General features: G+C 51.6%; 9 protein-coding genes across 9 annotated transcripts; 6 read left to right on the forward strand and 3 right to left on the reverse strand.

Annotated features, from left to right (window-relative positions):
- Positions 1 to 39: 39 nt before the first annotated feature.
- Positions 40 to 2,192, reverse strand: N7473_012127 (putative C6 transcription factor; the record flags this gene model as incomplete). Its single annotated transcript, XM_057158066.1, has 5 exons — positions 40 to 589; positions 646 to 996; positions 1,056 to 1,390; positions 1,441 to 1,794; positions 1,857 to 2,192. 5 exons carry the CDS (start codon positions 2,190 to 2,192, stop codon positions 40 to 42), a joined length of 1,926 nt encoding a protein of 641 aa, XP_057003916.1.
- An 817-nt stretch (positions 2,193 to 3,009) lies between these two features.
- On the forward strand, positions 3,010 to 4,935 carry N7473_012128 (PPIL2 family peptidylprolyl isomerase; the record flags this gene model as incomplete). The annotated part of the gene is made up of 4 exons (XM_057158067.1): positions 3,010 to 3,019; positions 3,083 to 3,099; positions 3,185 to 4,374; positions 4,437 to 4,935. The coding sequence occupies 4 exons, from the start codon at positions 3,010 to 3,012 to the stop codon at positions 4,933 to 4,935; spliced, it is 1,716 nt and encodes a 571-aa protein (XP_057003917.1).
- Positions 4,936 to 5,974: 1,039 nt separating this feature from the next.
- Positions 5,975 to 8,910, forward strand: ptcG (type 2C protein phosphatase PTC1; the record flags this gene model as incomplete). Its single annotated transcript, XM_057158068.1, has 3 exons — positions 5,975 to 6,105; positions 6,500 to 7,964; positions 8,019 to 8,910. Coding segments are annotated over 3 exons (2,049 nt in total), but the record flags the coding sequence as incomplete, so codon positions are not given.
- Positions 8,911 to 9,327: 417 nt separating this feature from the next.
- N7473_012130 (mitochondrial 54S ribosomal protein mL67) lies at positions 9,328 to 10,461 on the reverse strand (the record flags this gene model as incomplete). The annotated part of the gene is made up of 2 exons (XM_057158069.1): positions 9,328 to 10,050; positions 10,180 to 10,461. 2 exons carry the CDS (start codon positions 10,459 to 10,461, stop codon positions 9,328 to 9,330), a joined length of 1,005 nt encoding a protein of 334 aa, XP_057003919.1.
- A 346-nt stretch (positions 10,462 to 10,807) lies between these two features.
- Positions 10,808 to 12,706, forward strand: N7473_012131 (putative UV radiation resistance protein (UVRAG); the record flags this gene model as incomplete). The annotated part of the gene is made up of 2 exons (XM_057158070.1): positions 10,808 to 10,888; positions 10,940 to 12,706. 2 exons carry the CDS (start codon positions 10,808 to 10,810, stop codon positions 12,704 to 12,706), a joined length of 1,848 nt encoding a protein of 615 aa, XP_057003920.1.
- An 800-nt stretch (positions 12,707 to 13,506) lies between these two features.
- On the forward strand, positions 13,507 to 17,415 carry N7473_012132 (uncharacterized protein; the record flags this gene model as incomplete). The annotated part of the gene is made up of 5 exons (XM_057158071.1): positions 13,507 to 13,636; positions 13,717 to 15,561; positions 15,619 to 15,666; positions 15,720 to 16,024; positions 16,096 to 17,415. 5 exons carry the CDS (start codon positions 13,507 to 13,509, stop codon positions 16,882 to 16,884), a joined length of 3,117 nt encoding a protein of 1,038 aa, XP_057003921.1. The 3' UTR covers positions 16,885 to 17,415.
- Positions 17,416 to 20,438: 3,023 nt separating this feature from the next.
- Positions 20,439 to 21,764, forward strand: N7473_012133 (pepsin-like aspartic protease; the record flags this gene model as incomplete). The annotated part of the gene is made up of 3 exons (XM_057158072.1): positions 20,439 to 20,764; positions 20,836 to 21,356; positions 21,427 to 21,764. 3 exons carry the CDS (start codon positions 20,439 to 20,441, stop codon positions 21,762 to 21,764), a joined length of 1,185 nt encoding a protein of 394 aa, XP_057003922.1.
- Positions 21,765 to 22,944: 1,180 nt separating this feature from the next.
- Positions 22,945 to 25,290, forward strand: N7473_012134 (PalH/RIM21 family protein; the record flags this gene model as incomplete). Its single annotated transcript, XM_057158073.1, has 2 exons — positions 22,945 to 23,053; positions 23,171 to 25,290. 2 exons carry the CDS (start codon positions 22,945 to 22,947, stop codon positions 25,288 to 25,290), a joined length of 2,229 nt encoding a protein of 742 aa, XP_057003923.1.
- A 314-nt stretch (positions 25,291 to 25,604) lies between these two features.
- Positions 25,605 to 27,165, reverse strand: N7473_012135 (uncharacterized protein; the record flags this gene model as incomplete). Its single annotated transcript, XM_057158074.1, has 4 exons — positions 25,605 to 25,699; positions 25,751 to 25,924; positions 25,983 to 27,014; positions 27,075 to 27,165. 4 exons carry the CDS (start codon positions 27,163 to 27,165, stop codon positions 25,605 to 25,607), a joined length of 1,392 nt encoding a protein of 463 aa, XP_057003924.1.
- Positions 27,166 to 27,227: the final 62 nt, after the last annotated feature.

Below are 27,227 nucleotides of genomic sequence, written 5' to 3' on the forward strand. Positions count from 1 at the left end.
GATCCACTTTGCGGAGAGTTATCGGTATTTTCATTGTAACTACAGAGTTAGCTGCTCCGCAGCCTTAATAAGGTCATCTACCGACTGTGCAGTAACAGCCACATCTGACGGAACAGAATGAACCACATAATCCGCAGCCAACGACGCCGCATCAGTCGCAGTCCAATAAGCGCCATCAAGTTGGCCCATAATCGCAGCCGTCTTGGGTGTAATACGGTCATTCTCAACCTTTTGCGCTCTGAGCAAAAACGCAATGATCTTGAGGAACGCTTTGCCCAACCTTCCCCATCCAATGGCCATGTTCCAAAGACCTAAGACGCTGCTTTCGAGGACTTTCATCCATTTCATTTCGCTTGGACTTAGCCTGGCGATGGCGTGGATGCCTGCGACGCAGAGGTAGTGTAGCATGACGATGGGAACGGATTTCCATCCGTGGAAGTGTTTGTAGAGGAGAATGAGGGATCCGAGTGCCTCTACGGCGTGGGATTTTATGGAAGGGGGGTCGAAGTCGGATTGTGCTAGTGGTTGGTTGGCTGTATGTGGCTCGAAGATGTCGCAGAGGTTTATTACTGTGCATTGGTAGTACATCCTGGAAGACGTTCAGCAAAACTAGGTCCTTTTAAAGCGTGAAGTAGAAAGACGTACCGTAAGCACAGACTGTGCGGGGTGCTATTCCGTTCTTGTAGTAATCCCCGTGGTAGCTCACGATCCCACTGTATCAGTTTCCGATAAATCTCATAGCCTTGGGCCCAAGTGTCGTCAATTGGCGGAGAACCTTGCAATTGGAGCGCCATGGTTGCAGTCTCATTGACCATTTCCGCAAGCCTGCTGCGAAATCGAGCGATCATGTACGTATTCGATGCGAAGACTGGAGTCTGAAACGGGTAGGGTCTCCACATGATCTTGTCATCCAAAGACGTTGCTTCTTCTGGAGAGAAAACTATGGATGGTGGCTTGGGCCATTCGCTATTTTTCTTGTATACCTGGGAAGCCAGCCTGTGTCTTGTGTCAGCGGAACAAGTTGTTAGAAGGACAACTGATGACCGCAAACTTACGATTGGACATCAAAAATACCCCATGATATCAGCATCTGGGCTCTGGCCATACTGGGTCTCAAATCTCCATTGGCGGATTGAAAGTAAGGAGCACCCTCTTTATGAAAACCAGACCGATAGTACATGGCTGCCCCTCTCATGATGAGTTCGGTGCCCAATCGATCGGTGCCAAAAGTACAACATAGTAAGCCTAGTAGGATACCAGATTGTAGTGTTGGGATGTCAACTGTTTCCTTCTCCCGTTCCCAAAGTTGAAGAATCTCATCATAAAGTTGCTGCCCGAGGGCCTTTTCTTGTCGTCTATCCGTAAAAGAATGGAGGCCGTATGAGAAGCTCTGGGGAAAGGTCAGCTGCTGCAGATGATGAGAGAAAGCTTTGAACATACACAGCCAAAGAGAAGAAGGATGTGGACTAGAAGCGGGGAACAAAATCTTGTTTCGTGCGTTTCCAGATCATGAATAAAAGATTCTTGATCGATCAAATGCCAAGTCGGATTCTCCCAGGTGAAGTAGAACGATAGCAAGTGGCTGGCCACATCATCCTCAATAAGCGAAGTCCAATGCTGTATTGACTTGGTAAGGATTACAGGATTGCTCAGAAGAGAGAGACCTTCTCCGAAGCGTTTATCCCGATATGTGATGTGCATGCGATCTAGATTGAGATTGAATTTCAGAGTAGGGGAGTTCTGCGGCAATCGTGTTGACTGCTGTAAGGCCGCGAGAAATTCCGGACGCCGTTCCTATATCCGTCATAGTTAGCAACTTCCAGTGCAAGTCCATAGCGAATCAAGATGATACTCACAGATATCAATTTCAGAATAGGTTTGAGATTTTTCAGGGGACAATTCAAGATGACATCGCCCAGCACGGACTCGTAATCTTGGACCCTTTCTTCCAGACGTTGAAGACTTATCTGTCTCACTTCTCGTTTCGATGCCGAATATAGACAAGGGCTCCCAGTGGAGCTACAATAGGCACATGATGGCCGTTGTCCATTGCACTTTAACTTGATTTGCCGACAGGCATCACAAGCTCGAGCTACGCGCTGACGTTTGGGCAGTGGGGGTTTCCCCGATATCCGAGGAATCGCAACTTTGTAGCGAGCGTTGCCTCCGGGCTCGTTTGGCCAGGCGCTCATGGCTTCTGTCTGGTGATCTGGCCCCGTGGCTCAGCGGGATGAAAGAGAGATGATTCGTAGCTGCAAATTGCAAGTTCGACCACGCTGTCCATAACGCCCAGCGACATCTTCTTCGCCCTTCGACGTGCCTGTCACAGTATACGAATGCAGGCCCTCCGTGACGCGGGAGTCCAAAGTATAGTACTGATACTCTCGTTCTGGTATTTTCACCCACTACCAAACAGATCTTGCGAAATGGGCGACCAGCTGGACGGAGGGGGATGCTGAAGGGTTTCCCTACGCCGATGGTTGGTGCCGCGAGTGGCTGACTCCGGGTCTTGGAGTATGATGTAAGGACTGTACTCATGTTAAAGAAGCAGATAATTTATCCATCCAATTGAATTCGAGCTCAGTTGGCTAGGTCCGGAAAGACCCCACAGTTGATTCTACAGAGGGTTTTTGAAGTCAATAGTGGAAGCCCGTTACGGACCCGGACTCTGGCATAGAGAATAAGAAACTTGGAAATTGTGGAAAGCCGAGTCGTGTGGTGGCTGCGGCAAGTAACATGAAGAGCTGTAGTTGATATGATTGTTATAGGGAAGGACAATGTCCAAATGAAGCTTAAACTTACCTTGTTTAACTTGCAGATGAGCTTATTCGAGTTACAACCTACTGTAATAATACGTGACAGGCCAGAGACTTCAATACTGTACAGTAGCCCAATCTGGTACAGTAATAAATTACGCTAGACCGAAAGAGGCTAGTCCACCGTCATTCTCGCGGCCTTTTCGAGTCGCGAGGAACTGCGCTCCAAGGTGAAGCTGGAGCTTCAAGCAATATGGGTAAAGGTACGTCTTGCCTACTGTTTTACTTATATGAGCAATTCACTGACATTCTTTGAATTCATTTAGGAACGGACAAGCTTTACGTATGCCCCCCTTCTAACTGATCCTGACCCTCGAGCCACCCCACTGTCGCATCTCGAACTTCTACTGACGAATCTCTGGACTTAGATCACACACTCCGAGTGGGCATCGGAAGATGCATTCTCAGCCAGCGCAGGCGCTGGTGTCGCCCGAGCTCGACAATCAGGCTCACATGCGACTTTCAAGCGACTACCGTTCAATTTCTGCTCCCTCTCTCTCCAGCCTTTTTCGCATCCGGTCTGCACACACACAGGAACCATTTTCGACCTGACCAACATATTGCCTTGGATCAAAAAGCATGGGACAAATCCGGTAGATGGATCGCCACTCAAGAGCTCCGACCTGATCAAGCTCACCATTGCGAAGAACGAGGATGGCGAATATGTCGATCCCGTGACTTACAAGGTCCTGACCGACAACACACATATCGTTGCACTGCGAAATACGGGAAATGTCTTCTCCTGGGATACCGTGGAGCGATTGAATATCAAGGGGAAAATGTGGCGTGATCTCGTCACGGATGAGGAGTTTACTCGCAAGGATATCATTACCTTGCAGGACCCGCAAAATATCGAGTCGCGCAACCTCAGCTCATTCAACTACTTGAAAGAAGGTGAAACGGATATTCCTGGACAGACTCAACCCACTGGAAGTGTCAATGCCAATGCGCTAGGCAGTTCCGCGAAGATTTTGAAGGCAAAGGAAGCGGTTGCCAAGGCGCGTGCGGAACGAGCTCAGCAGGCCGGCTCCGCTGCTTCGAAGGCAGTGTCTAAGACAGGCGCTGCTGGCACAGGTCTCTCCAAATCGGGAACAGCACAACAAGGGAAACCTACTCCATATAACGCGGCACGATTCACGACTGGCAAGGCCGCGGCTTCGTTCACTAGCACCGGATTGACGCCCCATACATCAGCTGAACTTGCGGTTCTATCAGAAGAAGAGTACATGCTTAAGCGAGGGCGGGTAAAGGCAAAGGGATATGCGCGGATTGACACTACTGCCGGGCATCTGAATGTGGAGTTATACGCGGAATATGCCCCAAAGGCCGTGTGGAATTTCATCCAGCTGGCCAAGAAGGGCTACTATAAGGATGTCACCTTTCACCGAAATATCAAGGGTTTTATGATCCAAGGTGGTGACCCAACTGGTACTGGACGAGGCGGCGAGAGCATTTGGGGCAAGTACTTTGCCGATGAGTTTGAGGGGCCGTTGAAGCATGATGGACGCGGCACGCTCAGTATGGCCAACAAGGGCAAGAACACGAACAGCAGTCAATTGTAAGTCATACTCGCATATTGTCTCCGTTTTCCAGGGAAGACTTGCTGACTTGTATACCTAGCTTCTTCGCCTACCGAGCCCTGCCTCACCTTGACCGCAAGCATACCGTCTTTGGTCGACTCATTGATGATCCTTCTCCCTCATCTACTACTCTCAACACTCTCGAAACACACCCCGTGGAGGCAAACACCAACCGACCCACCCCGGAAGTTCGTATCAAAGACGTGACCATCTTCGTGGACCCATTCGAGGACTTCCTCAAGCAGAAGCGTGCGGAAGGGGCCAAAGACACTGGCGCCGCAGACGCCGATGGCGATGAAGCCGTTCAATGCGTAGACGACGACCGTGTTACTTGGACCGGCAAGCGGGTCCGGGGCGCTGGCACGGATTCCAATGCGGAGGGGGCCGGCGGTGTTGGTAAATACCTCAAAGCCGCCCTGGCCGATCGAGGCGACGAGGAAGATGAGATTGTGGAATTTGTGGATGATGAACCCGAACCCGAACCGGTTCGCAAGAAGGCCAAGGGCACGGGCGGTTTTGGAGACTTTAGTTCGTGGTAAATCGGTCTTATTCATTTCGTTTTGACTCCACATTCGCCTTGGCGCTGGGGCGTCGGCGTGGATATGGTGGCTTTTTGTACATTTCTTTTTTCATCTTAAAGGAATTACAAGACCCAGATATTGTTGAGCAGGAGTTAGAATGGTACTAAGATGGGAAATAGTATGACGCCATTTTAGAGGAGTGTATGGATCCGTATTTCTTGCAGCCTTGTGGCACGCATCAAATGGGCATGAAGACCCTTATGCTACTAAGAGATATCATTGCTAATGTGTATGAGAGAAGCTCTTGTTACAAAAAGAAAAAAAAGACGTTCGTATGTTCTAGAAGGTGGTTCATTACGAAAGTAGTAGGTGATCTCATGCCTGTTCCCTGGCCGAGACTTGCCTTTCCTACCATGCTAGCATCTTCGAACTCAACATGAAGTTGGATAGATGATCTTGTATACTTGAGATGAAGACAAACCGCACTGGAAAGCGTGGAGACCATCTGAATTTACCAAAGACGATAAATGATTTAGTTTTGTTTGCAGAAATGACCATGTTGAGTCCATTTTAAGCGGGTATACTTCGGTCTCGTAGCTTAGGGATCTAGATCAGCAAGAGGTTGGAGTATTTCCAGAGGGGCTAATGACGCCATCATCTATCCAATAGTCCTTCATTAGTCAATTAGTTCGGTCAAATCAAGCACCTTAGCGGAGCTGATCTGCGGTCTCGTGGTATGAGGGCTGAGAATAGATTGAATGTTGAGGCGCCATCTTATCGACTGCGCCATATTTAGTTTCCAGCATTCCCCAGGATCGATACACGGTACCAAGCAAGGATCATCAAAGATCAGTAAGCTTGTCCAAGTACCTTAATCCCCCTCTTTCTCATTATTGCATCGAAGCACCTCTCTTTCTCCTTTCATCTCCAGAGAAAAGAGAAGTGTTCGGTCTCCCCAAAGCTCCACTCCTCTCCTCTCCGTTCTTGGCTCTCCTCCGCCCAACCATAACGGGGCGGAGTTAACCAACTTTCAACTTCCACTTTACTTTCCCCAATCCGGATCGCATCATCTTCCCAACTTCAACTTACTCAACTCATTACGCTTGCACTGCCACATCGGTTCCATCCATCATCATTTCCTGATCTTCCCTCATTACTTTTGATCACCATCCTCATTGAATATCATCGGTAAGTTTGTCTTGATTCGTTCATAGTCTGCAGCTCCCCGGGGGTTCCGTGGAGTGGGGTGAATTCGGGGGTGAACGACTCAACGCGCGATGGCCATCAGGTCTATACACGCGCCTGTTGAGAGTCAGCGGGCCATTACAGAGCCTCGATCCCATTTTCTGCGAGTTGGATCGCTTCAATGGCCGATCTTTTTCCTCCGAGCGCCTGTTCCGCGCTGAAAACAACGGGCGCTGCTGCCCCCCAGCTGTCCCCATTGACTTTAGTGACTTTGCTTCTTCTTCTTCCATTGTCGCTAGGCATCACTCTTCCCCGCAGCTTATTCCTGTCATTCCTTCACCTACTACCATCCCTGTTCTTCAAATCAGATCTGAATTAACACCTGTCAACCCCATAGTCTCGACTTCCGCCATCCACCGACCGAGGGATACTACGTCAGTCCGCAGTATCTCCATCCACCCGTCTACAACCCCGCCTTCTTCCTTCTCCCCCCAGTACTGTCCGCCCCATCCTTGTCGACCAGGGATACAATCAAGCTGGCAGGAAATAAGCGCCGCAGCTTTTCTTCGCAGGGTGGGTTGCTGAGCAGAATGTTCAGTGGCTCCTCGAGCCCACCCAAAGACAAGACAGACGCCGCCTCATCTCCAGTTCCTGGAATTGACACCAGCGCCTTAAGCATCCATCCTGAAAACGCAAGCCCTCGCGACAAGAGGTTCTCGCCACCTGGTGCCGGATTCTTTAATCGCCGACAGAGCGAACAGGAAGGCCCTGTGGGTGACAAGAAGCGTCGCAGCAGCACCGTCACCAAGGCGGCATCCTTCTTTAGCAACGCCAAAAACTCTTTGAGTTTGAACGGCACGCGTGAATCTTTCTCAGTCGTTGGCACTAGTCCGTCGGGCTCCGAAAGCCCTCTTCAAAGATTGGGTAGAATGGACCCGGCTTTGAGTGTCCCGCAAGGGTCCTTCAACAATTCCGCTGGAGAATCCCAACCAACAGCACGATCATCTTTCCGCGTGGGTGTTACGGAAGACCGGAATCGAAAATGTCGCCGTACAATGGAAGATACACATGCCTACCTGTACAACTTTCTCGGTACTCCGGCCCCTACAGCGCCTGACATAAATGGCAACGACCCCCCTGGAGCCTCTAGCGAGTCACAAGCGTCGGATGCCTCAACAAATGTGGTGGAAACAGACAACGGGTACTTTTCCATATTTGACGGGCATGCTGGCACATTCGCGGCAGAATGGTGTGGCAAAAAGCTGCATTTGATTCTCGAGGATATCATACGCAAGAACCCCAACACTCCCGTTCCTGAACTTCTTGACCAGACGTTTACCAGTGTCGACCAGCAGCTGGAGAAGCTCCCTCTCAAAAACAGTGGGTGTACAGCTGTCATTGCTGTTCTACGTTGGGAGGATCGTGTACCCAGCGCTCAATCGGCCACCGGGTCTGCTGCTATTGCTTCCGCGGCAGCGGCGGGTAGGAACGACGCCAACGCTGATTCCAAAGATACACCGGCTCAGGAGGGTCCCTCTGTTTCGATTCCCAAGCTGCAGCGGAAGGCCCAGCGCCAACGCGTGTTGTATACAGCCAACGTGGGTGATGCTCGCATTGTATTATGTCGGAACGGCAAGGCTCTCCGTTTGTCCTACGATCACAAGGGCAGCGATGAGAACGAAGGGAAGCGGATTGCCAATGCTGGCGGTCTGATCCTCAATAACCGCGTAAATGGCGTGCTTGCGGTCACTCGTGCCCTTGGTGATGCCTATCTCAAGGACTTGGTTACCGGGCATCCGTACACCACCGAAACTGTCATTCAGCCGGACGCGGATGAATTCATCATTCTTGCCTGCGACGGGGTAAGCATTCGTCTTTACTTCTAAACTTTTGAACACAGCTGACCGTTTTTCTAGTTATGGGATGTTTGCAGTGACCAAGAGGCTGTCGATCTTATTCGCAATGTCCAGGATGCTCAACATGCATCCAAGATTCTGGTCGACCATGCTCTCGCACGATTCAGTACCGATAACCTTTCCTGCATGGTCATCCGACTCGACTCAACCCGTCTGAAGAACGTTGTCAACAACAAGGCGGAACCGATTGGAGTGGATGGTGACCCCGCGACAAATGTGGCTCAGGGTATCAGCGAAGCAGACAAGATCGTGGAAGGAGCACGGAAACGCATGGCCAAGGCAGGAATCAACGATTCAGAGACAGCAGAGCAAGTTGGAGAAGAAACTCTTCAGAGGATGGCCAACAAAAGCGAAACCTCCGAGTCCGAACTGTCCGCCAAGGAACAACAACATGGTGACCTTCCCTCGGTGGATATCTTGACCTCGACGCATGCTTCCAAGGAAACCAAGTGATGTGACTGAAGTTCTCATTCCCTCATATTCATTTCGAAGAGGCCATTAAAGATGTACATGTTTTTATCTGTTGATCGCACTTGATGTCTCTCAAGAAAGACGGTCCGAGTTCCTAGGGCGCGGGAAATTCTTATGTTTATTTTTTACTCTCTGTTCTCCTTTCCACATCCTGATTTACATTGTACATTGGCGTCAGTTTTGAGTTGCAACCAATACCGGGCTATCTTGTTACATGGGCGCCTGTCTTTGGGCAGAATAGGTCTGGCCGATACAATCACTATTTCTTTCGAGATCTGTCCAATGTTGGATAGTTTGCCACCTTTTTCTTTCTTACCCTTTCTTTCCTTCATAACATTCCTGGGACTAGGGGTTGAAGACTATTGTGTTTGTCATCCTTATTTGTTCTTGAATATCACATCTGTGTATGTATGGAGCTGGTTGTCCTACAATGTAAATCGGAAGCCAAGTGATTATCTTCATTGGAAGAGATTCGGAATGCGGACTACTATCCTTGATATCCTTTCCCATCTGCCAGTACTCCGAAGAATTGGAAAACGTAGGAAAAGGTAGAAGTAAGAGAATATTTAGTTGTTCACGCATCTTTGTTCGTCACTAGAAAGATCGAAAATGTCTAAAAATACAATTTATGCAGAAAAGCTTGGGAGATAGCTGGACAGAGGTTAAACAAATACAAAGTATCTCCCTCTACCCGAGACCAAATTCAGGGTAGAAGAAGATATCAACGGAGGGAAACCGCTCAATATGACCGAGAAACAAGCGGATGACCCACGGAAGAGAGAATAGGATCGTCACGATAGCCATAGGCGTCTGTAACTTTCCGGACTCGCCGGGTTCTTTAAGCCTCCGGGGAGACCTCTTGAACGCGCTCGCCGCCAATGACGTTGTCACGCTTGATTTCCAACTCGCCGTGCTGGACCTTCTCAGGCCATGAGGCAGCATAGTTGGCATCGTGCACATCGCGCCAGAGAATCTTGACATCACCCGGCGTCTCCGGGTAGTCACCAATCTCGCCGATCTTGACCTCCACACCCTCACGCTCGCTCAGCTGCTGCTCCAGCGCCTCAATACGGGCGTTGTTCTGCTCAGCCCGCTCGGCCTCCTGTGCAATAGCCTCGCGCTGACGCCTTCTCTGACTGCGGAATTGCTTCTGGCGCAGCTCCTTGTCCAGAATGCCATCTGCAATCTCCTTCTCCTGGATCTCCAGCACAGCCGCAATATCGGCAACCGAGGTCGCCTTTTGGTCCATGAGGACTCGCGCACGCTCCCTCTTCTCCATTGGGTGGCCGATCCTCTTCTTATTCAGTCTGTCGAATTCCTCCGCGGCGGAGGGGTCCTTGGGACGTCTGGAGGCTAGGAATTCCTCGGTGACTGTGATCATCTCGGGGGGAGGAGAAAGCTGTCGTCGCATCGAGAATTCGCGCAGCAACTGGAAGGCGCGGAGGCCGAGGCGAGCATCGCCGAAGTGGACGGAGTAGTAGGGAGTCCACATATCCCGGCGGAGCTCGGCGGGGACGGTCTTCTTGCCGTGGTAGACCATTTGGCGCAGGACATTGTTCTCCTATAGTAGAAGACATGGATTGTTAGACGCTTAAAGGACGAATGGGGAGATCCAGACAAAGCAAATCGAGCTGGGCCGGCTTATAACCTGGCAATTCAGAATCAAGGTGACTTTGTAGAAAATGCTCACCTCCAGATACCGAGTCAAAGAGTACACAACCTGCTTCGTCTGAACATTATGGTAGACGAAGATGTGTTTTCCATGCGTGAGTGAATTCAGCGCCTTTTGCAACCGCACGCTCTCGCGCTTCAGATGCTCCTTGAATGCATTGGAACTCGTCTCGCGAATCTTTCCTTGAATCGGCTTTGTCGAGTCAATAGGCGGGTGTCGTACGAACTTCTTCAACGTGGCGACTCGGGTCGAGTCCAGGATCTTCTGGATCGGCTTGGACGCCGTACTGGCTGAGGCCATTGCGGCCGGGAGATGTGCGCGATTGCCCGGGAACAGGGAAGGGAGTCAACTGGGCGAGATCTATCGCATTGACAGAGGAGTGGAAGGGCGTGAGGTGTAAGGGTCGTTGATGTTGGTGAGAGGTGAAGACGGAGGTGGTTTTTTTGACGGGGCCATCCGCAGGTCTTGGCGTTGGCTGCTCTCCGCATTGACCTTATGGTTCGAGACACCTCCGTTGTTGCCCAAGTGTGCCGAAATTCGAGGATCCTGCTTCATTTTCCCGTAAAATGCACTTACATCCCGGTCTGTGCTGCCGCTGCCGCTCCCGCTAGACTCTGTGCTCCTTCTGGGTGGCTCATACGTCGCGATGGATGCTCCAGGCGGCGTGAACGCAACTACGGAGCATGACGCAGGCGTGCGCAGGGAGCGGCCGTGGCTTTATGCATCGGTAGGGTCTCTACCTGCACAGTTATATTCCAACGAGGCTAACAATTTATAGAACCGAAAGCTTCGGCATCTCCATGGTATATCTGTGCGCAACTTGGTGGTCACTCCCCCTCCAAATCGAGCTCGAGGCAAAACCATTGATGACGACGACATCCCCAACACCCTAAAGTCGCCCTCGAAACTGCTAGCCCAAAACGAGAATCGACCCCTTCAACCGTCGCGGTCCTTTACAGATCTCAAGCTGCGCCCGATTCAAGATGGCCCCGCAGACAAGAGACCCGACATGCGCGAGTCGCGTCGCCGAAGCCTGCTGCCTTGGAATGATCCCAATCCTCACACGCGGCAAATTCGGCTAGAGGACATTACGAAGAGTCGCATGGCGGATACTTTCTTCTCTTTACACTGTGATCGCATCGAGGAGCCGGTCTATATCAGCGAAGTGGTCGACAAGGGAACCAATCCGAGCTTTCGGTCTTTCGACCTGGACTTTTGCGGTCCCGTGGTGTCCCGCCGAGATGCATTGACTCTTAAGCTTTGGGCGAAGACGGAGAAGACGTCCGAGTTTGTGTTGCTAGTGGAATTGCAGCAACACTTGCGTTCCTTGCAGTTCTTGGGGAAGACACTCGAGAGTTTTCATCATCCTCTGCCGGCCAATTGCATTTTGTTTCATTTCCCTGACGGGGTCTACACGAATCTGACTGATATACCGCCGGTTGAGCAACCACTCAATAGCGCAGGCCAACGGAGTACTGCTGACGGTGCGGTGCTGCCAACCTCTTCTTATGATGCGCTGATGCGACTGGCGAATCTAGATGAGTGTATTCAAGATGCATTGGCGACCCGGGAGAAATTGGAGACGCAGATTGGAGAAATATTAAAGAAGAATGAGGCAGCGTTGTTGACTGAGAGCGAGGCAGCAAAGGCGCAGGACCGCCTCGCCTCGATCAAACAGGCTGTTGCTGCCGAGCGCAAGCAGATTCGAGCTGCGAACAAGCGCAAGGAGGACCTTATTGCCAGCATCAGGGCTCGGAAAGAATCCATGGAACAGGGCCATCTCGCGCAAGAGAAGGCCCGGAGTCATCTCCCCGATGCCCAGGAGAAGCTTGTCAGCAGCGAGCAATTGCTCAGCCAGAATGCGGAGGAAACTAAGGGTCAAATCCGGCGCATTGCCGAGGACCTGATGGTGATCTATCCGATTGATCCGATTCCTGACAAGACATTGGCATTCACCATTGCCGGACTACCACTCCCCAACTCCAACTTTGACGATATTGACCGCGAAGAGGTTGCTGCGGCACTAGGTCATACCGCTCACCTTGTATACCTGCTCTCATTTTACCTCTCCGTCGCAATACCCTACCCGATTAGCCCGAACCTGTCAACGTCTTTGATCCAGGACCCAATATCTCAAGACCTGCCACAGCGAACCTTCCCACTCTACCCCGCCAGCGTCCAATATCGATTCGAATATGGCGTCTTTCTCCTGAACAAAGACATCGAGTTCTTACTTAACAAGCAAGGCATCCGCGGCCTGGATATTCGACACACCCTTCCAAACCTCAAATATCTTTTGTATATCCTCACTGCCGTGACACCGGATATCCCTGTCCGCAAAGCTGGTGGTATTCGCGGTCTTCTCTCGGGGAGATTCACTCCAACCATGTCCCGACGAGGTAGTCTGGATAGCGTCGTCTCTGGTGAACTGGTCCAGCCTCGGAAAGCCCTGGATTTGGTCTCCCGTATGAATGGGTTCGCATTGGACCATGGAGCAAAGGTACCAGCGGGGGCTCCCACTCCGCCGTTGTCATCTCGAGCATGAGCGTGGGAACCGATACTTGATTGGTTGCTCCTAGGTTGTTTGGCATTGTACTTTGTTGTTTCTTTGGTCTGGTCTGTATCCAACCAATTGTTTGTGAATATGTAGTGGCGTACATACCAGATTTGCATGAGCGAATTTCATATTCTGTTTTTCTCCTGAGTCTTTCGCCTTTTCCGAGGGCCTTGATGATACGTACATCCTGATCAAGTTTCCTAGACCTATTGATCTGGATTGGATTTCTGTGTGTTAACTGATATCTCGAATATCTTCCAATGGTGCAGATATAGATCGACTAGGTCCAGAGGGCTTTCCTCAATTGATCAAAATTGCTATCGCAGCAAGACATGGCTTTCCCAATGATGCAATTCTCGCGTTGCTGACAATGTAACTCTTTACACTTTCGCTACCCCGCAAGGCCCTATTCCATTATACAATGGAAATTGGTGGCTGGTCAAGACTACTGGGGGCTCTTTAGTAGGCTCCGTAGCGACCGGAGACTTTGCCACGGCCTTCACGATACCTGCTATTTCTCGGTCATAAAAATTCTCCTTCTCTTCGTTTCCAATTCGGCTCGGTACCCTCCTGTTCTTGTGCTGTTTCTATATTTGTTTCCTCAACTATTTTCCTTTTTTCCCCCATGAGCTCGTCTCGCCCAATCGGCTGGTCGCTCATCTAAGCAACTTTCCCACCCCCCACCGCCCTTAACCAGCTTATCTTCGCTTTGCATCGGCTTTCCCCAGCATTTGCTATCCACCTTGCTGCTGCCCGACCACCTCTCGAACCCCTCCCCCCTTCCCAGCATGGGACAGGACACCAATAGTGCGGCCAATGACTCCCTCAAGTCGCCGTCGCCGGGCGCCCCGCAGCATAGACGCGGCTATCAGGCCTGCGATCCATGTCGCAAACGCAAGGTTAAGTGTGATCTAGGCAGTATGCGATCAGCAACCCCTCCTCCCTCCCCGCGCGGCATTCGTCCAGCGATGGCTGATGGATCGCAAAAATTTTCACAGGTGTCGATAATCCTCGCCCCCCACCTTGTGTGCGATGTCGTCGCGAAAGTAAACGATGTGAATTCTCGGCGACTCGTCGCAAGCGCAAAGCTTCCGAGGCGGCCGAGGACGAGGCGGAGGCTGCCGAAGTGCTTCGCCGCGACAAGCGGATGATGATCGGAGAAGCATCTGCAAATGAAATCCCCCCGAAAGTCGAGCCGAATCAATTCCCTCCTCCGCCAGAACCGTCTGTCGAGAGCGACGCGTTTCGCGCTCGGCAGAGATGGCCCGAGGCCTCCCCCGCAGCTGCTACCACCCAGCGTTTTACCCCCAATGCGCCCATCTCCTCACAGGCTAGGCAGTTTCTTGAGAGGAATCCTCGATTACCCCCATTTCAAACTAGTGAGCGAAGTACGGTGCCTGGCTATGGAGGACCGCCGATGATGAACCGCACTGCCGTCGAGCTTTTGTCGCCAGCCATCACGAACACACATGATGCGCTACACCTACTCTCCGAAGCCGCCGGTCGAACAGAAGATCTAAATCGTCAGAGCCTTGAGAATCGCTACGGCGCTAGACGCTCTGTCTCCTCATTCAACTCTGGTCCCTCTCCGTTGGCGCACGCAAACTCTCCCGGCAACGTGAGCGGGTCCTTTTCGCGGACTCCTCGTTCCGGTATGTCGGCTGGTGGGAATGGCTATTTCCCAGGTGGTGCCGGGCCTTCAGGAACAGTCGAGTCTCAGATCCCTGATGACGGTGGTCCGCGGGAAATCTTGCCAAATCCTCAGGACCCCGGGTTTTTGGATGCCGTGCGCGCATGGTCACGACTCCGATTCGTCCGCGCCGGATGGATGACGGTGGAGGAGGGTATGGAGTATGTGGCATACTATTATGAAAATCTTGCGCCGATGAGCCCAGTAGTGACTCCCGATTACTCTCAACCTTCTACGCATCGCGCGTTGCTCACGGACGAACCTGTCTTGGCGGTGACCATTCTTACGATTGCTTCTCGACATCTGAAACCCAAGGGTGACGGCGCCAGTACTCGTGCATTCTATATCCATGATCGTCTTTGGTCGTATTTGCGCGGCATGATTGAGCGCCTGTTCTGGGGCCAAGAGAAATTTGACGCTCACGGAGGTCGCCCTCGATCTTTAGATCTCGCATCAGGTGCCGGGGGTCCCACATCAAAGGGAAATTTGAGAGCCCTTGGAACAGTGGAAGCCCTGTTGATTCTCACAGATTGGCATCCCCGAAACCTTCACTTTCCCCCAGGTGATGATGAGAACACACTTCTGGACAGGGAAGCTCAATCACAAAACCGTACCGACAAAGACCTGGATGCCGAAAGTGATCCGGCAGGTAACAGGGGATCTGCTGAGGGGCGAGTCGCTTTCCAAAAATGGTTGGAGCCCGCCTGGAGATCGGACCGAATGTCGTGGATGCTATTGAGCACGGCGCAAGCGTTGGCCTTTGAACTTGGTGTTTTTGACCACAAGACCGAGTCAAAAGGAGCCCCTGAATTGCCGTCCGAACAGTCCCGCAAGCGTCGGCTGCGACGACTGATTCTAGTCTTCATCACGCACAGTAGTGGACGACTGGGAATCCCATCTATGCTGCCTCTGACAGAATGGGGGCGAGATATTCCTGCGCCTACAACTGACTTGAAAGATGGTGATTTGGACTTAAATCAGATGCAAGATTGCTGGATGGGCATCTCGAAGATAGTGTACCAGGCAAACCATCAACTGTTTTCATCCAGTGAACAGACCTCAGAGTTGATCAGGAGCGGGAGGTATCGTGAACAGATCGACTGGTTCCAACCGCAGTTGCGAGAATTCCGACAGAATCTGGACCGAGTCAATTGTAAGTACAGTAGTGCCAGGAACTCCGTGGCTATCTGCCTAAGCTAACCCGTGACAGTGTCTCCTGCAATGCGAAGCATTTTGATCATTGAATACGAATATACCCGTAAGTCAATTAGCCCTCAAGCTCTTGGATAACGATAAGCTAATGTTCTCTAGGTTTATATGTCAACTCGCTCGCTCTCCAAGCGGTCGTCGACCGTTGGACCACCATGTCCAATGAGTCTTCTGTCCAAGCCCAGACTAGCCGGTCAGGCCCAGGGCCATCTGCTGGTAGCACTGGGTGGTTCCGCACGTTGATGGAGCTCTACCGCGTCAACGAACCGTATATACAAGAAGTTGTGGATGCTTCACGAAAGATCTTACAGACTGTATTGGAAGGTCTTGTTCCGGGCGGCCGTCTCAAACATGCTCCCATCCGTACATTTTTCCGCATTTTGTCTGGCATGATATTCATCCTGAAAGTAAGTTCTAATCAGGCTGTCAGGTGAAAATGGCGACTACAGAACCCCAAATGCTGACTCCACTGTTCCAGACATTCACACTTGGCGCCCGAGAAGACGACGTGCGAGTCTCTCTTGACCTACAGGATCGTACTGTAGAGGCGTTGCGAACCTTCGTCGTTGACGATGTACATATCAGTAACACCGTTGCTCGCCTACTAGAGCTCCTCACCAGCAGCATTCGCACGCGATTCCTTCGATTCGCTCCACACGACCGCGGCGTCGATGGTGACGGAAATGCCTCGGCTCCCGTTTCCCGCGCCCAGTCCCCGCCACGCGACAGCATTACGAGTCGTCGCGACGGCGCCCACACACCCTGGTCATCTACGCAAGATGCAACTCCGAGCGGCGGCCTAGGGGCCTACGTGGACAGCAACGGCGCCGGCGGGAATCCGTCAGTGCCGATCGGATCGGCCCATGATCCGCTGGCCAGTATTCCCGCGCAGCCGATCAACTCGTCAAACCTGAACGTCTCCTTCATGCCGCCTCCGCCATCGGTATACTACAACTACTATGACTCGAACTCGGCCATGTCGGCGAACGATCTCGAGCGATCGTCGCCTAACCATGTTGTTACCTCGCAGGCCGTCGGGGATAGTAACGGGGCGGGCGCTACGTCCGGTGCGCTGCCGGACTGGTTTGCGCTTCCGCTGGATCAATTCTTCAATAGCTCCAGCGGTGTGGTAGACCAGGGTCTGGGCGGGACGGGCCCGATGCTGGGTGAGTTTGATATGTTGGAGGTGCTTTTGAATGAAGGCTATGACGGGCATGGTAACGGTGAGAATGAGTCTGGAGGCCTTCCGCCTCACTTCTTGGGTTGAGCGTGCGCTCGGGCGTGATGAATTGGTCTCTACTTTGGACATCTTGGGGACGACTCGTACCTTTTTCTGTCGCGTTTCTTTTTATTTTCCCCCGTTCAAAACTATATACCCCTACGGGATCTTCATGTTGGCGTTGGTTGCATTGGAGGTTTGATCCTATTTTTCTTGTTATTTGTTAATACACAAAATCATGTTGTTAATTGTTTTTGAGGATGGTGATTGGCCAGGGCTTCAATCTGGATGAAACAGCGACAAGTTGCCTCCTGCCTGATTCAAATGGACCTGCGATTTATCCATTCTATTTGTTCATGAATTCAAAGCCGATGTCATGTGTCAAGTTATGTTAATGTTTTGTGATTTTCATCAAGGGTGGGTTCAGTGTTTGGTCTCATGCTGGTTACTGCGGAGAAGGCGTTGCGGTAGTTTTGCTTCAGTCTGCACGAATGAAGTGGCGCCCTTGAAGGTTTCATACTGTCAAATTGAAAGTCTCCAAGATATGTGTACGATTTCTACTGGATTCCATCTGATATGCAAGATAGTGAGTGATATTGATGACTGCATACAATTAGTCTAATCTTCTGCACCATTAACCCAGCGTAACCCTCTCCAAAACCCCTCGGGATATTATAGTTCCTGGAATATTGGAATAAACTATTATTTTGAGTGTTTATTGTCTATCCGTCTATGTGATCTTCACCTGTCACCTCGTCAATCCGTTTCACCATTCCAGGCTGCTAAATTCCTCACCGTCCGAGCCTCGAGATTAAGGTACCCCGGCCGGTCTCCGTCGGTCTCAAGCCTGCGGGGCAACAGTTTCATATCGCGATATGGCAGATCCTCCGCTTTCACATGCTGTGTTTAGCGAGTCGTCAAGCTCACGCCTTAATAGTTAGAACTGTTCATAGTAAACTGTAAACTGTCGTCATCATCTTTTCAGCCGCGCTAACAAAGACTACATAGTACCCTAGCACCGGGTGGCTTGAGCCTGCATGCTTGGATTTCTAGTGTTTCTTAGAGGTTTCCTCTTCTGGGGATGTGGTCCCAAGTACTGACTATAGTGGTTTGGGTAACGCTCGTCTGTGTGATGACGATGGAGCCATGATGGGATCAACTTGCGTGAGATATATTGGAGAAGGACCTTCGGGGTTCCATTGCATTTTTGTTTCCGGGTCAGATGCGAGGTGTCAGAGAGATCGACTCGACTTCTCTCTCTATGGTTATCACGACATCTGTGACCTAGACTCTGCAATGAAGTGAAGTGTGTCCACTATAGTAGAGAATCATGGCCACTCCGGACATGCCGAAGGCGCATGATGCCCGGCCATGTAGTGAAGGTTTAGGAGAAAGCCATATCACTTGCCGGAGTCAGTATCTGTGTCTCTTCTCTTCTCGAAGCTACCCCACTGTGATGAGCCTACACTCTGCCCACCTATCAAGATGAACAAACCCACTACCGTAATTTAGAACACAAACTAGGGTAGCAAGCCTACCGGCGTCGATCTCTTGGCCTGCATCTGGCGCCATTGAGCGAGACAGCCGATCTCCTACGCAATTGGGTTATTGCGGTACAGTAGTCTAATGGAGGCTAATCGTCCGTGAGATCTCGCAGCCAGGGCTGACGAGTGCAGCCTTAGATAAGGGATAAGGGGCGTGTTCTTGTGTTTGGGACGAGTAACCTTCCAAATACAGGCACAAAGGAGTCAAGATCGGGTTAGTAGAGCAGATTTGTTTGGCTTACTGCATGTTCCCCTCCCCGGTCGAGGGTCACATCGGCCGAGTCGATCTTCACTCGGGAATGAGGGTGTGAATGAAGGTGAATGCAGTGGGGATACATTGTGTGTTGAATATCGATGTACGAATGATTCGGATGTGTTGGATAGTGAAGGTGTTTGGATTGGACGGGGTCTAACGAACGTACAGGGTCGATCTGGTGACGGAGTCCGATCGGGGAAGTGATCTGATTTGCAGGTATCTAGAACTAGAACTACAATGGGAGACTTCATGGGTATGGGTGATGTGGTAGAAGAGTTGATCAGAATATTAGAATATTAGAATATTAGAATAATAGAATAATAGTAAATGGTCATGGTATCATAGATCTCGTAATTGGGTCGAGATACTCAATAGAACTCTAATAAATTGTTATAATGTTATGATTATATTATTGGATTATTCATACCGATATCAATCTACAGCACTCAGAATATTCTAGTTCTAGGCAGACACTCAATAGAAATGATTAGGCGTATGATAGCGGTTTCACAGTGGAGGCGGAGGGAACCAAAGAAAGACCTTGAATTCTGAAATTAGTCTCCGTTTGGAACCTCCAATTGACTCCTTTCTATCTACTCTCTACCTTCAGTCAACGTTATGACAGTCTGTACTCCGTACTCCAGCAGGATTTCAGATAGAGGAGTCAGAACCATGGACAGTATGAGGAATCTCCTTACTCGCCCACTCTATCCATCCTCCCGTCTCGACTGCCTCACCAGTGGAGGATCGGATCCAATCAAGCCCCCGAGATTCTCATCTTCACCCAGAATGATCAAGTCGGCTCCAGACGCGATGTGACCCTAACAGAGAGGGGCAAACAGAAGAGTTCCTGGTTTCAGCCAGTGATTGGCTGCGTCTGGAGATAATCGGGCCCTGATCGACAGAGCCAAGCCCATTGTCAACGTCCATTTGCTCGTTACTTGACCCTGTCAAATTAACATCCATCCACCAACAGACTCAATCAAATCATGTCCGGTCTATCGCTTAGCTCTGTATCTCCGGGCTCCACCCTCTCTATCCATCTCAGGAACCAAACCCTGGCATCAACTCCGACACGAATGGCGATCGTCAGGGTTCCGCCGAATGGGTATCAGGCTCGCACTTCGCTCGTGTCGGTCTTGGCCGGACTTCCCCGTTCTGGAACAATGCGATAACTCACTAAATAATCACTACCTAACTACAACCAGTCATGGTTAGTGACTTTCGCAAGATAGCTTGTCACAGTCAAGCCTCCATGCTTCCGGGCCCCGTCGCAGCTGTGGCGCCTCCCCCGCCTTCTCTTGCCTGGTCATTCTTGGCTCTCGTCGCTATCAGACCCATGAGCGTTCGCCATCTTTACGCGACACGGTCTCATGCTCTCTTGGGCCTCCCACCTCCTGATGTTTCCACCTCTTGGCGGACTCCGCGTGCCCTTCTGGCTGGCCGATGGAGTTCCGTGATGATCTCGAAGTTTATGCCCCGGCTGTCCCTGCAGATGCTGGATCGGCGGCGCAAGCTTCCCGGAAGAGCAACATCTCCTGCCTGTCCCTCATCGGGACCCGGGGCGATAGAGTGTGGTTCCACTGATGCCTTTGAGCCATGTCCATCTCCTGGATCAGCCTGGCGATGATGGTCATGTCTATGCACAAGGCCTATAAAGCAGTCCTCATCGCCGGCCGATAGAACATCTTTTTTCCAATCCACTCAACTCCATTCTTTCGAGTCTAGAGCCGTTCTTTCTAGAGTTTCATTCTTTTCTCCCTTATTTATATTCTTTTGCCACCATATTGCTACCATCCATCATGGTTGTCTTCAGCAAGATTACGGTCGTCCTGGCCGGTTTGGCGTCTGTCTCTTCGGCTGTGCCGACTGGCAGCTCGCGCAAGAGTACCTTCACTGTCAACCAGAAGGCTCGTCCCGTGGCTCAGCCCAAGTCTCTGAACTTGCCCGGCATGTACGCTGCCTCCCTCTCCAAGTTTGGCGCTGCGGTCCCTGCTAGCGTCAAGGCTGCTGCCGAGAGCGGCTCTGCTGTCACCACTCCCGAGGACAACGACGTCGAGTACCTGACTCCCGTTAACGTCGGTGGTACTACCCTGAACTTGGACTTTGACACTGGTTCTGCCGATCTGTAAGTCTTTAATTGCTAGTGTTGGCTGCAATTGATACACTGGCAATATCCATATACTAACATTAATCTAGCTGGGTGTTCTCCTCTGAGCTGTCCTCCACTGAGTCGTCGGGCCACAGCCTCTACAAGCCCAGCAGCAATGCCACCAAGCTGGCCGGCTACACCTGGTCCATCCAGTATGGTGACCAGAGCTCTGCCAGCGGTGACGTTTACAAGGACAGCGTCATTGTCGGTGGCGTCAAGGCCTCCGCCCAGGCGGTTGAGGCTGCCTCTCAGATCAGCCAGCAGTTCGTCAACGACAAGAACAACGACGGTCTGCTTGGTCTGGCTTTCAGCTCCATCAACACCGTCAAGCCCAAGTCGCAGACTACTTTCTTCGACACTGTTAAGGGCCAGCTGGACTCCCCCCTGTTCGCTGTCACTCTGAAGCACAATGCTCCCGGTACCTATGACTTCGGATTTGTCGACAAGTCCAAGTACACCGGCTCGCTCACCTACACCCAGGTTGACAGCTCCCAGGGCTTCTGGAGCTTCACTGCTGATTCCTACAAGGCTGGCTCCAAGTCTGGCAGCTCCATCACTGGTATTGCTGGTGAGTGATGAATTCCCCCGCTCTTAATATCACTTTACTTTTTGAACTATGACTAATCATCCCCCTACAGACACTGGCACCACCCTCCTCCTGCTCCCCGACAACGTCGTCTCCGACTACTACGGCCAGGTCTCCGGCGCTCAGCAGGACTCCTCCGCTGGTGGCTACACCGTCCCCTGCTCCGCCACTCTCCCCGACTTTACTGTCACCATTGGCGGCTACGACGCCGTTGTTCCTGGCTCCCTGATCAACTACGCTCCTCTCCAGGCCGGCAGCACCACCTGCTTCGGCGGTATCCAGAGCAACTCGGGCCTGGGCTTCTCCATCTTCGGTGACATCTTCCTGAAGAGCCAATACGTTGTCTTCGACTCCAACGGCCCCCGTCTTGGCTTCGCTCCCCAGGCTTAAGTCAACGGGTTGATCCCGCGGGGTGATGAGTACGCTCCTGTGTCTTCTTGTGTTGAGGGGTGTTTTACTCCGAGATAATGAGGTATCAGGTATGGGAGAGGGAAAATTGGACCCATTTTATTATGGAGCTGGCTAGCAGGCTAGCTTGATTTTTGGTGGATGAGTGGATTGATATATTTCGTTTCTTGATTGATTACCTTTTGGCCTTTGGTCTTGACGCGGCTGGGCTTGTACATGGTGTCTTGAACTATGCGTGCAGCACATAATACATACAACGCATTGTTATTGATTGATCTTTCTGGTAGACTGTGATGCAAATCCTAGAGATTGATAAGATTATCCTGGAACTCAACTGAATAGGTATGGTCGTATTCACTCGGTACTCTAGCACGGATCCCGTCTTGCCATTTGCCTGTCCAGTACAATCCCTGTTGTCTACCCTGGCTTTGCCATCTCATCCGGGATAACAATTTCCGTCAAAAGCGTAATGGCAAACTGCATTGAGCGCGAGCAGTTGGGTATATAGTCAATCCGGTCACTATTCTAGCTCGCTTCGATAAAGCTGTAGTATAACAAAACATACAGGATGTTGAAATGAGTGCAAAAGGTGTACAAATAGTATTTCTCCCGGAAACTCTCGCCAACCAGACCCGTTAAGATAGCTAGGCACAAGCAGAATTAAAGTCTTGTAAGTGTTCGTGGGGAGGTGGAGGAATGCCGAGGAAAGCCGCATGAGTGGATGAGCGAGTCGAATGGTGGACCCGGTGGCGGATCATCTCGACCCGCCAACTCCAGACTTCTCGAGTCTCGACCTTGAATCATCCCTCAAGTCAATCTAGACAGTGTGCGCCGGTTCCTGGACGGGATCGCAATACTCGTTCTGCTGCGATAACGACTCTTTCAACCTTCCCGAGTCGCCTTCTCTAGCTCTCTCCGGCCAGACCGACACTTATCGCCGCCGACCGATCCACTCACCACACGCCCCTGTGAGCTGATTCCCCTCGCTCCCTTTCAAAACGACTTTATACGCGCGGCTCGAGTCCACCCCAGAATGGAATTTTAGGGCATCTTTGGACTCGACTGTTTGCGCAGAGCATTCGTAGAAGGACTTGGTGGATTTGGACCCGGTACATGAACAGCAGCCCCCGGCCGGCGAAGAAGCCGCCTGGAGTGTCTGATCATGGGAGATGCGCCTCGTGTGACTCCCCGCCAGATCTGGGCGAACCCAACAACAACGTCGACCCATACATATGCGTCCGGGTGTACGCCGTTTGTTCTGCCTAGCGATGGTATGCATCTCTCCCAATGTCCGGTGCGGCTGAGGGCTGACAGACCCTCGCCCTTCGCACCGAACCCTCTCTGCCTTGATTTTCATACTAAGACCTGGCGTTTGCGCCTTCTTATAGGAATTATACATGTCAACAGTTCATATGCCCTGACTTTGACCGGCAATGCTGTCTACGAGCCCGTTTGCACCGGCGATCCAGCCGATTACGTCCATGTCTCTGCCATCCTAGATACCCGCGATCCGTTCTACTCCTCCGTCACACCGCAACTCTATGCTATCGGCTGCGCCACCGTTGTCAGCTACGTTCTCGTCATAATACTCCTCATCACCCCGCGCACATTCTACGTCGGCGGCCCTGGCGGCGGGGCGAACTTCCTTGGGCGCCATGGCATGATCAGCGGGTCCTACAGTGGCAACTCATCAGTTGTCGGCGTCGGTGGGCGGCCCTGGTTGCAGAAAGTAGCGGCCATTCTGGTTGCAATTTCTTTAACTATCGCCACGGCGGATTCATTCAAAGTCGCTGAACGCCAGTATGACTACGGGTTCTCTGATGCGGAGGCGCTTTCGGAAGAAGTCATTGATGGCACGGAGATCCGTATCGTGCGCGTGATATCGAGCACGTTTCTATGGCTGGCACAGGTCCAGACGCTTATTCGGTTGTTTCCGCGACATAAGGAGAAAGTCATGATCAAATGGGCGGGCTTTGCACTGATTGTGCTGGACACTACGTTTAGTTGTTTGGAAAACTTTATGGTACGGAACACCTCGACACACCCACGATTATACGATGATGCGATTCCCGCGCTGAGCTACTTGTTCGAATTGGCACTCAACTTGTTGTATGCGGCTTGGGTCATCTTCTATTCGATCTCGAAACACCGCTATGCGTTCTTTCATCCCAAGATGCGCAATATCTGCTTTGTGGCTCTATTATCGCTTTGTGCGATTCTGATACCAGTTATATTCTTCGTGTTGGACATTGCAAAACCAGAGATTGCTGGATGGGGTACGTATATCAGATGGGTTGGCTCGGCCGCGGCGAGCGTAGTTGTGTGGGAATGGGTGGAGCGTATAGAAGCGCTGGAACGAGATGAGACGAAGGATGGAATTCTTGGAAGAGAGGTCTTTGACGGGGACGAAATGCTCGAGGTCACACCATCAGAAGAGGTTGACTGGCCTCGCTACTCGACTCAAGGACATGACAAGGGTGGCGGAAACGGCACGTCTTCAGGATGGGGAGGTATGATAGGGCTGGGAGGTCGCCCGCTACGCACGAGAGTCGGCATCCCTCGTGGGAATCGAAATCGGGGCAATGGAGTCCTTGGTCAAGGCAATGCAGCCGTGCCTCCTCGGCGAAATCCTCGTCCTACTCCCCCGCCGGCTGCGGCGACACCCGTCAGTCGGGCCGATACTACTAGTGCTGCTAGCACAGTGTACAATGTGCGATATCACCCAGTAGCAAGCCCAACACCACCCGTGGCAATGCCACATATGGAGGAAGAAGACGAACTCGAAGAGTACAAAGAGATGGAAAACGAAGGGGCCCATGATCCTAACGCTGCCGAGCACGATCCTTCAGCTCACGACGCCAGGGAACAATCACCGCAGATCGTCACCTCTGATCCGCGATGGCGCGCTCTGCTCAATCCATTCAAAAGGAGACGCGGGTCGTTGCCCAAGGAGGTTGCTTCCGCCCAAGCTGGCGAGGAACAAGGCGAGGAGGATGAACGTGATGAGAACGATTCATTTGATAATGATCACCAGCCACAACCTACGCAACCACGGGGCAACAACACTTTCTTCTCACTTCACCGCAAGAGGTATCCCGGTGCAGGATCGCAAAATGCAGATGCGCCTTTGCCTGTTACCGTCATCCCAGCTCGTCGTCGAGGCCAGCAGCACACTTGGTCTCCGCAGAACCCCCTGTTGGAGCCATCCGCCGCTTATGAATCTCGACCTGGCCTATCTGGTCTACCCGTGAGGGTAATCCCCTCTCAACCGCAGGCCTCTGCTCCCTGGACTGATGCGGATTTGGAAAACGGCGACGGAGATTATACTTTGCGTTATGATCCGGATGCTGCCGCATTGATCGATGAGGACCGTGCCCGTGATGAGCGCCCTGATACTGCAGACCAGGCCAGCTGGACGGAAACGACGGATTCGGAGCAACGGCACGATAAGCCGTCTGTCCAGGTGGGTTCCCAGCAGCATGGTGGCCATGGTCATGATGCCTCTTGATTTTGCATTACATATCCCTTGGTGTACATGGACTGGGCGAATTTGGCCTTCGGTAGGCATTGCGCGGTGTTTCTTGGCGAATGGTTTCATATTTGGGACATGCGGGGGTTTGTTTGGAGTTTCGAACATATTCGCATTCTATTGGGGTGATTTACATACATTTTACTTGGAAATGGTTTCGGATTGTGGACTTGGCATTTGGGGTATCATCAATCTTTGATTCAACTCGTCCCCATGTTATATACCCTGGGAAACATACATAATATATTCACACTTTTGTTTTCGACTCCTTGACTGCCCTTCTATGATTATCGTTATTCGGCATTTGCCTCTTGAATAGCCTTCTCTTCCATACTTTTCGAACCCAGGAAAATGCGGGCCATGATGGCCATGATGATGGAGACAACGCCTATTCATGTTAGTGATAACCAAAACAGGGAGACTATCCGGGGTATCTTACTCAATGTCCAGCACATATTATAATATCCAAAACGCTCTGTCAGAGCTCCGGCGAGAATGGGCCCGAGAGTCATACCACTCGTGGCGGCGACCTCGACCAGGGAAAAGACACGCGAGAGACCTCCTCGAGGTCCAAAGATCCCTGGGTTCTTTGCCTCTTCGGCTTTGACAACACCTGTGATTAAAATGTAAGTACTTTTTCTATGTTGATTGAGGGATGACTGAAGACTCACAGGTCAATTCCACAGGCCCAATTCCCGAGACAAATGGTCGCAGTGTGCCGAACATAATACAGCAAAAGATATATAGTGCCTGGCCTCGACCAGCTGCACTGGACCATTCATAATGCTTGTTACCAGCGAATCCCAACAAGACAAGGAAAACGCCCTGCAGAGCAAGGGCGATAGTCGCAGGTGTCCGGGTCCCAATGCGATCACGAAGATATCCAGCGAGCGGGCTGATGGGCAGACCAGGCAGGGCCAACAAGGAAAACATCAACCCAACCCGCGAGGGTCCCCAGCCAAAGATATCCAACACATGCAGAGGAAGCGTAGCGTTGAAGCTTGTATTCAGAGTCGGACCCCAAACCCCAATCAACAAGGCCGTCATGACACGGCTATTGCTGAGCATCGTCCGCCAGAAATTCACCCTTGGCGTCTTCGCATCATCTTCCTCCTCCCTCGGAGACCCCAATAAAGGATCACTCTCTTCAGCGCCCGCCAAAGACTTACCAGCATCCTCTTTCCCCCCCTTCTCAACCATCAACAACCTAGCCACAATATCAATCACCAAAATCACCACGGGCACACTCCAAGTAAACCAATAACCCGCCATCTCCAAAATCAACCCCGAAACCATCGGCCCCGTAACCATCGCCGCATTAACAAACGCCATCAAAAACCCCATCGTAGTCCCAATCCTCTCGGGTCCCACCGTATCCGCCGCAGTCGCAAGTCCAATAATCCAAGCGCCCGAACCAGAAATCCCCTGCAACACGCGCCCTCCAAAGAACACGCCTACATCTGTGGTGCAGGCTACCATGAACGTACCGATGATACAGCCCACTAGAGCAATGAGGAAGGGTCCCTTGCGGTTGGGCGCTTTATCGGCTAGATGGCCGATTAGTGGACCGCCGAAGGCTGAGACGAGCCCGTGCAGGGCTAGGGAGATGGATGTTAGGCGTTGGGTTTGCTTGGGATCTTGGTGCATGCGCTCTTCGAGCATGTAGGGGAGCATTGGGACGAGGAAGCCATAGAGGAAGATTTCTGGGTATGGTGGTTAGTTGGGAAGGAAAATTTTCTGATAGGTGGGAGGAGAGAGCGAACCGATGAATAGGGCTATGGCGACGGTGGCTAGAATGAACCATTTCGCTGAGCGCCACTCCCAGCGTGTTGATCTGGTTTCTGTGTCTCCCATGGTGGTGATTTTTCTCTGTTCTGCGCGAGACGCGGTGACTGACTCGATGAACCAGAGGGTTC

This window comes from Penicillium subrubescens, assembly GCF_028828155.1.
Source record: "Penicillium subrubescens strain IBT 31985 chromosome Unknown utg000010l_segment0_segment0, whole genome shotgun sequence".
In the NCBI taxonomy this organism is placed as follows: domain Eukaryota; kingdom Fungi; phylum Ascomycota; class Eurotiomycetes; order Eurotiales; family Aspergillaceae; genus Penicillium; species Penicillium subrubescens.